Source organism: Bos javanicus, chromosome 18, assembly GCF_032452875.1.
Source record: "Bos javanicus breed banteng chromosome 18, ARS-OSU_banteng_1.0, whole genome shotgun sequence".
NCBI classification, from domain to species: domain Eukaryota; kingdom Metazoa; phylum Chordata; class Mammalia; order Artiodactyla; family Bovidae; genus Bos; species Bos javanicus.
In genome coordinates, this window is record NC_083885.1 from 39,180,306 (window position 1) to 39,192,808 (window position 12,503).

At 46.3% G+C, this 12,503-nt stretch overlaps 1 protein-coding gene across 1 annotated transcript; it reads right to left on the reverse strand.

Annotated features, from left to right (window-relative positions):
* Positions 1-1,916: 1,916 nt before the first annotated feature.
* LOC133230386 (haptoglobin) lies at positions 1,917-8,136 on the reverse strand. The gene is made up of 7 exons (XM_061387781.1): positions 8,037-8,136; positions 6,058-6,131; positions 5,678-5,776; positions 5,335-5,406; positions 4,679-4,780; positions 3,774-3,848; positions 1,917-2,817 (listed from the first exon to the last, which is right to left on the reverse strand). The coding sequence occupies exons 1-7, from the start codon at positions 8,039-8,041 to the stop codon at positions 2,039-2,041; spliced, it is 1,206 nt and encodes a 401-aa protein (XP_061243765.1). The 5' UTR covers positions 8,042-8,136; the 3' UTR covers positions 1,917-2,038.
* Between the last annotated feature and the right edge of the window lie 4,367 nt (positions 8,137-12,503).

Consider the following 12,503-nt stretch of genomic DNA (forward strand, 5'->3'; position numbering starts at 1 on the left):
GAAGTCCAGGTTTGTGTTTTTTTTCCCATCATAGTTGCTCTCCCTTCCACAGTGTTTATTAATTACATACTGTATGCCCCCATCCTATGCCAGGTACTGCACAAAGCAAATGACTCCAGGATGGAAAAAAAGCTTAGAAGAGACAGTTCCTGAGCCTTAAAGGAGAGTAGGAAGTACTCATGGAGAAGGGGGAGGGCATTAGGGGGAACCAGGGGGAGGCAGGCCCAGGGGCTGGAGACAGCATGCGTGTTGAGAGGGCTCCACAGAGTTCAGTGTCACTGAAACCCGAGGGGAAGGCAGGTGGGCAGGAGGTGCTGCCGGGGAGGAAGGTAGAGGGGATAAGGAAAGTGACAAAATAGCGAAAGTTTTATTTTTCTCCTTAGAGGCAGAAGCCACTTAATACAATCAGATTTTTCTTCAAAAAAAACTTGGATGGTTTATTCTTCAAAAAAACTTAGTGCTGAAGGTATTATTAGAAGAAAGAGGTATAACTGTATGCTTAGAAGCAGGATTTTACATGTTTGTGTTATTTTTGACTTTCTGGCCATCGTCTCTTGTGCAGGTTCTAGAATACAGGTCTCAGTTGTTCCTTGGCCTGTGAGCTCCAACCTGCTTTTCATTATCAATGGGTCTGGAGAGCGCCTGTGACAACATCACAGGGAAGGACAGAACATTAGAGAGAGAGTAGTGACACCAGTCGACATTTTAAGCCCTAAGCAGGGGAGGCCACATTTTGCCGTGACAAGACTGTATGCTGGTGAAGGGCCAGTGTGCTGAGTAAAGGTGTGTGGCTCACTTAGAACTCTTCTTCTTCAGTTAGAAGGAGAGCTTCATGGGCTGGGCTCCGGAACTTTTGTTCTGGGAAACTGTTCATAGCAAGAACAGTTTATCTTTGTGAAATGAAAGACTCAGATGGCTGTGGTTTGAGTCCTAGTTGAGGGTTGCTTTCTTCCAAATGGGAAAAGCAGCCCCTCCTCAGGAAGAGACTTCTGACTCCCCCCAGCCCCAGAATGTTTCTACTGATGGCGCTTTAGAGCCTGTCTGGGTTACGCCCCCCGTGGGAGAGCCCAGGACACTAATGGGCAGGGAGCTCAGGGAACTTGGCAGGTTTGTCATTGAGCTGTGACTTGGACCCAGCAAATCTAGAAACCCTGCCTTTATACATCTTACTGTGTTAGCCGAAGTGCTGGTGTGTTGGAGCACAAGCAACGGAGTAGTATCTGTCAGACACTCGTGCCGCTCAAGCCAGTGTCTTTCTCACCAGCCTTCTCTCTTTCTCCTCCTCCACTCGGAAGAAGCAGAGGATGCTGTGAAAAGAGCTCAGGGTTTGTGTTCAGACAGACCTAGGTTCAGAACTCAGCTTTGGGCTTCCCTGGTGGCTCAGTGGTAAAGAACCCACTTGTCGATGTAGGAAATGCAAGTTTGATCCCTGGGCTGAAGATACCCTGGAGAAGGAAATGGCAACCCACTCCAGTATTCTTGCCTGGGAAATCCCATGGACAGAGGAGCCTGGTAGGGTCTTCGTGGGGGTCGCAGAACTTAGTGACTAAGCAACAACAAAGGTTCAAGATTCAGCTTTTCTATTTAATAGCTGGGTAACCTTCAGCAAATCACTTCTCTGACTCTCTATTTCCTTGTCTATAAAACAAAGGATAACTGTGACCTCCCTGAGGCCTGCCATCGAATAGGCGCTCATTCAGTGATCATGAGTTCCCCAGTGGGACAGTTCGTATCACCTTAGGGATTTCCAGTTGGCCCGGGTGTTTTCTGCCACACTCCCAGTAAAGTCTAGAGCACTTGGCTGCTGCTGTACCGTCAGTGAGAGGAAAAAAAAAAAAAAAAACCAAGGCTAAAAACAGCACAGATGGGCTTCCCTGGGGGCTCAGTGGTAAAGAATGCAAGACACATTGCAGAAGTGAGGCAAAGCAAGCTCTTTATTGGCTGGAACCCACCAGCGCCACACTGCACTCGTGTCCCCTCCACTCCTGTGCAGCTTTCCCCTCGTCCTTCCAGGCAGCTGCTCCTAGCCAGCCCCGCCTTAGTTGTTAGCGATGGTTTTCCGAACCCAGTCCAGAATGGAGGTCACCTTCACGTACACACCATACTCAGCCACAGCACAGCTCTTGTCAAAGCTCAGGATCCCGGCCGCATACCAGGTGTCGTCTTCCTTGTCGTGAACGACGAAGGCGCTGCCGGCGTCGCCATAGCAGGTGTCGTCCTGGTACTTGGACAGGCCGACGCAGAAGGTGTTCTCATTCAGTATGGGCTGCACCCCTACGGGGCTCTTAGCTGTCTTATTTTTAGGTGCGTCGACGCCCTCATAGTGTTTCACACACTTGTCTTGGTCAGCCACAGGCAGCATGACATACTTCAGATGCTCCGTAAAGTTGAAGTTTTCATTTCGCCCCCAGCCAGACACATAACCCACACGACCCACCTTCACATAATCTTTTGAAGGTAGGCAGATGGGCATTACTTTGTCATTGACAGGTACCTTCCATCTGAGTTTGATGAGCCCAATGTCTACCTTGGAGTGGTCAGGGTGGAGAACCACCTTCTCCACCTCTACAAGCTGGTTCTTCCCCACATAGAGTCTTAAAGTAGGAGTGATGTCCTTTGCTTTTTTGTCACTACTGTGACCCAGGTAGAGATTTTTAGCTGTGGTGAGGAGCCATCGTTCATTGATGAGCGTGGCTCCCGAGATGAGGTTATGCTGGGAGACCATCTTGGCCTGCCAGGGAAAGCTGCCCTTGGCATCCAATGAGCCACCGATGATCCTCTGCACCTGGTCCACGGGGTGCTTGGGCTTCCCGCACACTGTTGAGAGCAAGACCATCATTAATAGGAGCGGGGTGTGAGTGTCCTCTGGGCCAGGAAACATAAAAACGCCAACTCTTGCCGCTGTCCAAAACTATCGCTCTTCATGTCTCCAGGGCTAGAAACATTTACATGCTTTGCCCGTACCTTCTGCTCCTCCTGTCCCCAATGTTTACAGTTTAAAATTATTTTTTTTAATGTTCACATCACTAAAGCAGAGTTCTGTTTCCTGCTTTTCTGACTCACAAACAGCACTGAAATTTTCAAACCCCAGCTGCTGAACTCTAGGTATATTTAAGTGATTTATCACAACTAGAGGTCCACGATCCCTGAAATTCAGTGTAAGGACAAGGAGCTACCAAGGTTCATTCTCTCTGAATAAATAGGGACATGAAGCAATGTTGGCCGGAACACAGGTTTTATAGATACTGCAGTCGATACCCAGCAGGTTAGTGGTTCCACAGCCCAAGTAGCAGAAGAGGGTGGACAAAACCTTCTTGTTCCAGGAGGGAAAGGAGAGAGCACAGCCCCTTCTGGTGCGAGTCCTGACCCTCCTCCAGCCTGTTGTAGTACATTCCCATGGATTACGGTTTTGTTCTGCCCTCCCTCAACCTATTCTTCCTGCAGCTTGCTTTACCCTTGGCCCAGGGCTCTCCAGGTGGGCTGTCTATACAGAGTCCCCCGATCCTCTGTGGACAGTGTAGACAGTGGACTCGGTCAGTGCCTCGGAGGCCAGATGAACACATCCTTAGTGAACTTCAAGGGGCGGCGTCACCTGCGTGCGCACATCTCTGCCCAGCCACCTCTGGTGCCCCCGCTCCCTGTCCTTGGCTTGTGTGTGCCCAGAGGAAGCCTCATAGGGAGGATGTGCCTTGATGTTCCAATCAAGATGCTTGTCGTGCACCAACCCCTCAGTACCCACTTTCAGTCTGCTTCCCAGGCCCCTGGCTTCCTACCTGCCTCACATTCAGGGAGTTGCTGTCCAATGTTCTTATTTATCCACTGCTTCTTACTGTTAAAGGTGTACACTCCTGAAACAAAATGAAAGAATACAAGCTGAAAGGGACACTAGCTGGTCCTAGCACTGGGAGAGAGCATATTTAAAGAGCAGAGTCAGAGAAATAGGAGGAAGGAGGGCCAGGGAGGGGGAGGAACAGAAGAGCTCGGTGCTAGAAGCCCAAGTGCTGGGGGCCGGTGAAGCCCAGCAGACGGATGGTGGTCTAGGTGGCCAAGGCGATTGTGTCAAGGCAGTACAGGGTTGGAATCAGGGTTCAAATCCTGACTTTCCCTCATACAGGCTACCTGAACTTGGGCAAATTTATCAACCTCTCTGTGCCTCAGTTTCTTCAGAAGTGAAATGAGAAGAATAATCCTCTCTTGGAAATTCCCTAGTGGTCCAGTGGTTAGGATTCCAAGCTTCTAATTTGGGGGACACAGGTTCCACCCCTGGTCAGGAAGTTAAGTTCCCACAAGCTGTGCAACTTGGCAAAAATAAATAATAGTGTCTCCAGAGGGGTGTTGTGAGGACCTCGTGAGCAAATCTGTGGAGAAAACTACCCAGTGCGGGAGCGTTTGCGCTCACGAGGTGAGGGCTCCCTGCCATCATCACCATCACCATCCTGTTTTATATAGATCTCACCCTGAGATGGGTAGGCTACGTGGCATCTCCTCTGCTTAACAAGGAAGAAAACTCGAGGCTGAAGAGAGTTAATTTTCCCAAAAGGCCACAGCTGCCAGTGACAAAACCCTCATTAGAACCTGCATCTCCTGGCTCCAGAAAGCACATGCCGTTTCTGACCAGTCACCTTGGCTCCATCCCCTGTGGAAGTGGAGGGACAGGAGGCATTCGTCTAGGCCTTACCATCTCCACAGGTGCGCAGTGTGTAATAGGGTTTGCACTGATAGCGAACCAAGTACTCCACGTAGCCATTTTCAATCTTGGGGGGCTCTGGACAGCTGTCATCTGCAAAGGAAAAGAGGAAGAGAAGGTTCATATTGGGGAACAGCCCCTGGAGATGTGAAAAGTCAGAACAGAAGAAGCTGGTTTGCACATCAAACTCCCTCCCTCCCAGAAGGAGAGAGCACCAGCTCTTCCTGGTGACGGTGGAGTCCTGACCCATCTCCAGCCGCTTGTAGCACATTCCCACGGGTTGCGCTTTTGTTCTGCCCTCTCTTGACCTGTTCTTCCCGCAGCTTGCTTTACCCTTGGCCCAGGGATCTCTAGGTGGGCTCTCTGTACATACAGGGTCCCCTGATCCTCTGCGGAAGTGGATTCAGTCAGTGCCCAGGAGACCAGATGAATGCATCCCTAGTGAACTTTATGGGGAACCATCACCTGCCTGTGCACGTCTCTGCCCGGCCACCTGTGGTCCCCCCAGTCCCTGTGCTCAACTGGTGTGTGCCCAGAGGAAGCCTCACAGGGAGGATGTTCCTTGAGGATGTTTCGATCAAGATAGCTGCCATGCCCCAACCCCTCAGTACCCACTTTCAATCTGCTTCCCAGGCCTGACTTCCTACCTTCTTCACATTCAGGAAGTTGCTGTCCAATGTCCTTGTTTATCCATTGCTTATTGTTAAAAGTATACACCCCTGAAACAAAACGAAAAAAAAAAAATGAGCAAAAAGCTGGACCTAGCACTAGGAGAGAAGGTATTTAAAGAGCAGAGTCAGAGAAGTAGGAGCAGGGAGGGCGGGGGAAGAGGAGCAAGGGAGGAGCGCTATGCTAAAGCCAAGAGCTGCGGGCGCCAGTAAAGGTCAAGACAATGGTCAAGGTGACTGGCAGTCGTGGCAATAGTGGAGACTGTGTTGAGGCAGTCCGGGGTTGGGACAGGAGGACCCGGAGGCGTTCGCCCAGGCTTACCATTTCCAGCATGCAATTTGTAATATTTGTCACACTGATAGCGAACCGAGTACTCCACATGGCTATTAGCAATCTCGGGGGCCTTTGGGCAGCTGTCGGCTGCAAAGGAAAACAGGAGGACAAGGTTCATTTTCAGAAACTGCCCCTAGAGACTGGAAAAGTCAGGAGAGAAGAAACAGCATATCAACCTCCCACACCCGAAATGGAAGCCCAGGAGAGATTGCTGGCTGGCTGGCTCCCCAATGTTCTTTACGATACTGAAAGACCAGAGATCAGGATAAGGAGCAACTGGATTTTCCCAGAGAGGATGCAGATCTGATGGGCCCAAGTGGGATGCAGCAGTGCGGCCAGGTACAGCCCTCGCCCAAAGGCAGACCTACCTGTGGCCTCACTGCCGGTTTCCACCGCGAGAAGCTGCCCGCAGAGCAGGAGAGTGACGACAGCTTGCAGGGTGCTGCAGAGAAGACAGAAAGGAGGGCACTGCTGGTCTCCCCACTTAAACACACACACTCCCCGCTCCTGTTACCTAGAGACCCCTCACCCACCCACATGCATACTTTAGCAGCTTCCCAGTCACAGAGGTTCCCGTGTGTTCCGTGCTGCTGGGAATTCTACAGCAGCTTCAGAGTAGAGCAAGCAAGATTAGGAAGGGATCGGGCCTCAGTGCGTAGCAGGATTCAGGAAACACTAAATTGTTAGCAACATATGAGCTCCTCAGCAAAGAGAAGCCTCCCTTGGAGTGGGAAGCACCCTGAGGTGCTGGGCTACGAGGATTCCACTAATGCATGTGGATATCTAGACGATGGGGTGGTGGTGGGGGTGGGGGGTTATCATTATGCTACTCTCTCTACTTTGGGGAAATTTTCATAATAAAACACTGATGTAGTTGTTTCTATTATTTTATGATAATTTGACTTCAGGAAGTCATATAGCGAACTCCCAAATTCCAGAAGGTTACCTGGATGATAACTGAGTCCGTAAAAGCTTGCCTGTGCACATGGGCATCAGCACACAGGCCATACCCACCCGTGGACCATCTCCCTGGAAGATGGCAACTACTCAGAGATGGCTTGGTTAAGTTCCTAGTTTCATTATTTCAACATTTCAGAAAAAAAATTTTTCTGTTTTGATAAAATCTGAGTGCCTTGTGTCACTCAAATGTTTCACTTTTGGTCTTTCTCATTATACGTTTTTTTTAAAATCTGCTAATAGGCATATTCAAAATGCCAGGGAGAACTCCCTGGCAGTCCAATGGTTAGGACTCAAAGCTTTCACTGCCTGGACCCAGGTTCAATCTCTGGTTGAGGAACTAAGATCCCACATGCCATGTGGTGTGGCCAAAAAAGGGGGAAAAAACGTCTGGAGGCCTACCACAGGAGCTTCCCCACAAAGATGAAAACTTTATAATCTCAAGGAAAAAGCTATTCCTTAGAGAAAGTCACGTCTCATGGGAAAGACAGCACCACCTGAAAACATCACCTTTTATGGACATAGAAAAGCAGAGAATCTTTGCATAGTAAACCTTTACTCCCTATGTGTGTGCTCAGTCACCAAGTCATGCCCAACTCTTCGCGACCCCATGGACTGTAGCCCGCCAGGCTCCTCTGTCCTTGGGGTTTCCCAGGTAAGAATACCGGAGTAGGGTTGATCTCCTGGAGAAGGGGATGGCTTCTCCAGGAGATCTTCCCAACCTAGGGATAGAATCCTGCATTATCAGGCAGATTCTTTACCACTGAGCTGCCAGTGACACCCCAGAGAGAATGTTACAAAAAGAATAGTAGTATGGGCAGCACAGGAATACGGTGAGAACCGGGAAGCTGATGTGCAAATGAATGAAATTTGGAAAACAATGAGGTAATGACTGAAAGGACTGCTCCAAACTCATAATTCCTAGAAGTCAAGGACCAAGCTTTAATCCATTTCCAATATCTCCTCCAGAACCTTATGCAGCACATAGAACATAGAGGATCCTCTACAAACACGCTAATATTTGGAAGATAATTCTTCTTATAAATATAGGTTGAGCCTTGGTGCTTCCTGGCTCTAAAACCAAACACATGAGTAGATTCCCCCAGGCAAAGAAGAGTGAGATCCATCCTAAATAATCGGGAGTCAGAGCCAAGGACAGAACAAACCCTGAGAAGCTTTACGAGGATAAAACATTGTTTGCACGCTGTGCATCAGAAAGCAAACAAAGTCTATAATTTAGTCCATTTGCCTTATTTATCTTCGTTATATTTTTGCATTTCTCCTGTAGGCCTCTCCTGTACTCAGGCTGTCATGTAGATAAAAGATATATCCAAAGAAGGATGAAATAATCCAGAGAAAAGTGAGGGATAGGAGCAAACTGTGGACTCACCTCATCTTTGGTGTGTCTGGCTCTGGAAGAGCAGTGCCGTTGGGGGCACCTGCTGATGCTTTTATGTCCCCAGTATCTCACTCCACCCCCTTCTTCATTTTGTAATTGCTGTGTCTCCACACTTTGGCCTTATTAAGGTTACTCACATTTTCCAGTAACAAAGCCACAAACAACCTCCCTGTTAAAGAGTCCAGCTCTTGCTTCATGCTTGAGTTTCCCCTGGTGTTCTTCATGCTTGAGCCGAAGAATCCTGGCCACATCACTACCCCGTGCAGCTGCCAAAGGGTTTCCCGAAATGAGCCAGTGTGCAAGACTTGGGGAGGAACCGTCAATCTGAGTCTGTTTGTTCTGAATGCTTTTCAACACTGGACAAAGCCCTTCTTGGGGTTGTTTCAAATCCATTAGAGACACTCCTGCAACCTGGCTGAGACAGGGCTCTCAAGTAAACATTTCCTTTTCACAATCATGTCCCCCACACTGTGTTGCCATCTCCCTGTTTTGCAAAGCTCTCCAACCTGAAATCAGTAAAATGTACTCATTGTATCTTCTCTGATTGCTTGTTCCAACAAATCACACAGAATGGATAAGGCTATAGTGTAGATGCAAACCATACTCAATGGCAGTGGTTATCATGGTTTTATTGTTGTTGTTGTTCAGTTGCTCAGTCGTGTCCAACTCTTTGCAACCCATGGACTACAGCACGCCAGGTTTCCCTGTCCTTCACTATCTCCTGGAGTTTGCTCAAACTCATGTCCATTGAGTCAGTGATGCCATCCAACCAGCTCATCCTCTGTTACCCTCTTCTCCTGCCTTCAATCTTTCCCAGCATCAGGGTCTTTTCCAGTGAATCACTTCTTTGCATCAGGTGGCCAAACTATTGGAGCTTCAGCTTCAGCATCAGTCCTTCCAATGAATATTTAGGGTTGATTTCCTTTAAGATTGACTGGTTTGATCTCCTTGCTGTCCACAGGACTCTCGAGAGTCTTTCCAGCACCATAGTTCAAAAGCATCAGTTCTTTGGCACTCAGCCTTCTTTATGTTCCAACTGTACAGACCTTGTTGGCAAAGTGATGTCTGTGCTTTTTAATATGCTATCTAGATTTGTCAGAGCTTTTCTTCCAAGGAACAAGCGTTTTTTAATTTCACAGCTGCAGTCACTGTCCACAGTGATTTTGGAGCCTATGAAAATAAATTAAGTCTGTCACTGTTTCCATTGTTTCCCCATTTATTTGCCATGAGGTGATGGGACTGGATGCCATGATCTTAGTTTTTTTAATGTTGCATTTTAGGCTGATTTTCATTGTCCTCTTTCACCATCAAGAGGCTCTTTAATTCCTCTTCATTTTCTGCCATAAGGGTGCTGTCATATGCATATCTGAAGTTACTGATATTTCTCCTGGCAATCTTGATTCCATCTTGAGCTCCAGCCAGCCCGGCATTTCACATGATGTACTCTGCATGTCAGTTAAATAAGGTGACAATATACAGCCTTAATGTATTCCTTTCCAAATTTTAAACCAGTCAGTTGTTCCAGGTCCATTTCTAACTGTTGGTAACTGCAAATGTCTGCAGCTGAGTACTATTCAATTTTAATAATACTCATTTCATTTATAAAAGCCCAGTGGTTCTTAAAGTGTGCAGAAGAATCCCTCTGGGATATTTAAGGTGGTGCTGATGTAATAGCAAAATAACTGGAAACAGCACAAATGTTTATCAATAGGAGAATGGCTAAATAATGTGTGATCTATTTGTATAACAAGATTACACAGCCATGAGAATGAATGAACTGTGAAAGAACATGGATAGTTTTATAAACATAATTTTTAAAGAGAACTTCAAGTTTCAGGAAACTATATTGTGAATAATACTGCTTTTATAGAGCTCAAAACCAAGCAAACTCAGTAATGGATTCTAAAATATGACACCAAAATCGCAAGCAGCAAAAAAAAAAAAAAAAAGGATAAGTTGGGCTTCATCAAAATTTAAAACTTTTGTGCATCAAAAGATAATACCAAGAAAGTAAAAAGATAATCTACGAATAGAAAATTTTTACAAATCATGTATCCAGTAAGGATTTACTGTCCAGACTATATAAAGAACTCTTACAGCAACAAAATGAAAAACAACCCAATTAAACATGAACAAATGATATGAATAAACATTTTTCCAATAAAGATATACAAAAATGATCAGCAAGTACATGAAAAATGGTCAACACTGTTGGAAAACGTCATTAAGGACATGCAAAATCGCAGGATACCAGCTTACACCTACAACAAGCATGTGCGTGTGCCGTCAGTCGTGTCCAACGCTTGATGACCTCAGCATAGCCCACCAGGCTCCTCGCCATGGAATTTTCCAGGCAAGGATACTGGAGCAGGTCACCACTTCCTCCTCCAGGGGATCTTCTCAACCCAGTGATCAAACCCGCATCTCTTGCATCCCCTGCATTAGCAGGCTGGTGCTTTACCACTGAGCCACCTGGGAAGCCTCCACCTACAAGTATGGCTACAAATAAAAGAAAAAAATGTAAGTCTTGGCGAGAAGGTGGAGAAATTGGAACTCCCAGCCATTGCTGGTGGGAATGTAAAATGGAGTAGTATTTGGAAAGCCGTACAACAGTTCCTCAAAACCCTAACCTAGAATTATTAATACCATATGACCCAGTGATTCCACCTCTAGGTATTTAAGCCCAAAACAATTGAAAAGGGACTCAAACAGATTCTTGTACAGCAGTGTTCATTGCAACATCATTCACAATATCGAAGGGTAGAAACAACTCAGATGTCCTTCAACAGATGAATGGATAAAAATACATACAGTGGAATATTGTTCACTTATAAGAACATCTGATATATGCCATGACATGAATAAACTTTGAAAATATTATGTGAAGTGAAAGAAACCAGAAACAAAAAACAAACACATGATTCCACTTGTATAAAATGTCTAGAAAAGGGAAAATCATCAAGGCAGAAAGTAGAATAGAGGTCACCAGGGGTGCAGGGGAGGGGTGTGTGCAGCAGGGGAAGGAAAGGGAAGATATTGCTTAATGGGTACAGAGTTTCTGCTTGGAATGATGAAAAAGTTTTGGAAACAGTGGTTGCACAACATTGCAAATACAATGAATGCCACTGAGTTGTATACTTCAAAACTGTTAAAATCAGAAATTTCATATTATATATATTTTATTACAATAACAAATTCAAAAAAAGTTAATGAACTTTTTCTTGGTCAATTAAAAAAAAAACAAGCAATACTAAACAATATAATGTTGAGGCATAGATACCAAGAAGACAAAAACTTTATTTTTAAAAATTTTAATAGAACGGAAAACACAAAATATAAAATATTACCTCTCGTAGGGAGGCAGAAGGAAGGCATAAGAGAGAGGCATGTTCAGTTCAGTTCAGTTCAGTTCAGTTGCTCGGTCGTGTGCGACTCTTTTCGACCCCATGAATCGCAACACACCAGGCCTCCCTGTCCATCACCAACTCCCAGAGTTTACTCAAACTTATGCCCATCGAGTCAGTGATGCCATCCAGCAATCTCATCCTCTGTCGTCCCCTTTTAGGTAAATATAAATACAAATACATTCTTGTTAATGATCCAGCTTTTGGACTGGGTAATGGGCTCGTGAAAGTACATTTTATTGTGCTTTATTTTAAAAAAGATGTATCACACATATACATATATATCTCTCACATGCAGTATTTGTGTTGTGCTTAGTCACTCAGTCATGTCCGACTCTTTGCAGCCCCATGGACTGTAGCCCACCAGGCTTCTCTGTCCATGGGGGTTCTCCAGGCAAGAATACTGGAGTGGGTTGCCATTCCCTTCTCCAGGAGATCTTCCCAACCCAGGGATTAAACCCAGGCCTCCCGTATTGCAGGCATCTGGATTCTTTACCCTCTGAGCCGCCAGGGAATCAAATAACATTTAAGAATAAAAAGGTAGAGGAGTCACCTGATAGACTTAAGAAGCAGAGCCCAGCCCCTCCTTCCAGAGATGTGATTCAGCTGGTCTGAGCAGGGTCTGTGAATCTGCATTCTAAATGGCCATAACTTCTCCTGGCCTGCACTCACTTCCATGGTCTCGTGAAATGAGGCAGAGGCTTTCTCTTTGGGCTGCAGCTGCCTCTTGTAAGGGATCTAAAATGAAATATTTCTCACCACCACTATCAAAAATTCAGGTGCACAAAAATTTGCACTTCTCTTCCAAACAAAACCTAAACTCTGTTACACCAACCCCAACTCTGGGGTAACAAGGGAAATTTACAGCCTCCCTGCCCTGGGCATGTTTTATTAGCTTTAACAATAAGCTGCTTGACAGTAAAGCTGCTTCGAACATTCTTGCACATGTCTTTGGAGAAGGAAATGGCAACCCACTCCAGTGTTCTTGCCTGGAGAATCCCAGGGATGGGGGAGCCTGGTGGGCTGTCGTCTCTGGGGTTGCACAGAGTCGGAC

What these genes read in the sequence shown, in the direction of transcription:
- LOC133230386 (XM_061387781.1), bottom strand. An exon ending in ACTTCCTGAATGTGAAGAAG is followed by an intron (nt 4,781 to 5,334) that starts GTAGGAAGTCAG and finishes TTTCCTTTGCAG; the next exon opens with ATGACAGCTGTCCAGAGCCC. An exon ending in ACTCCCTGAATGTGAGGCAG is followed by an intron (nt 2,818 to 3,773) that starts GTAGGAAGCCAG and finishes TGCTCTCAACAG; the next exon opens with TGTGCGGGAAGCCCAAGCAC.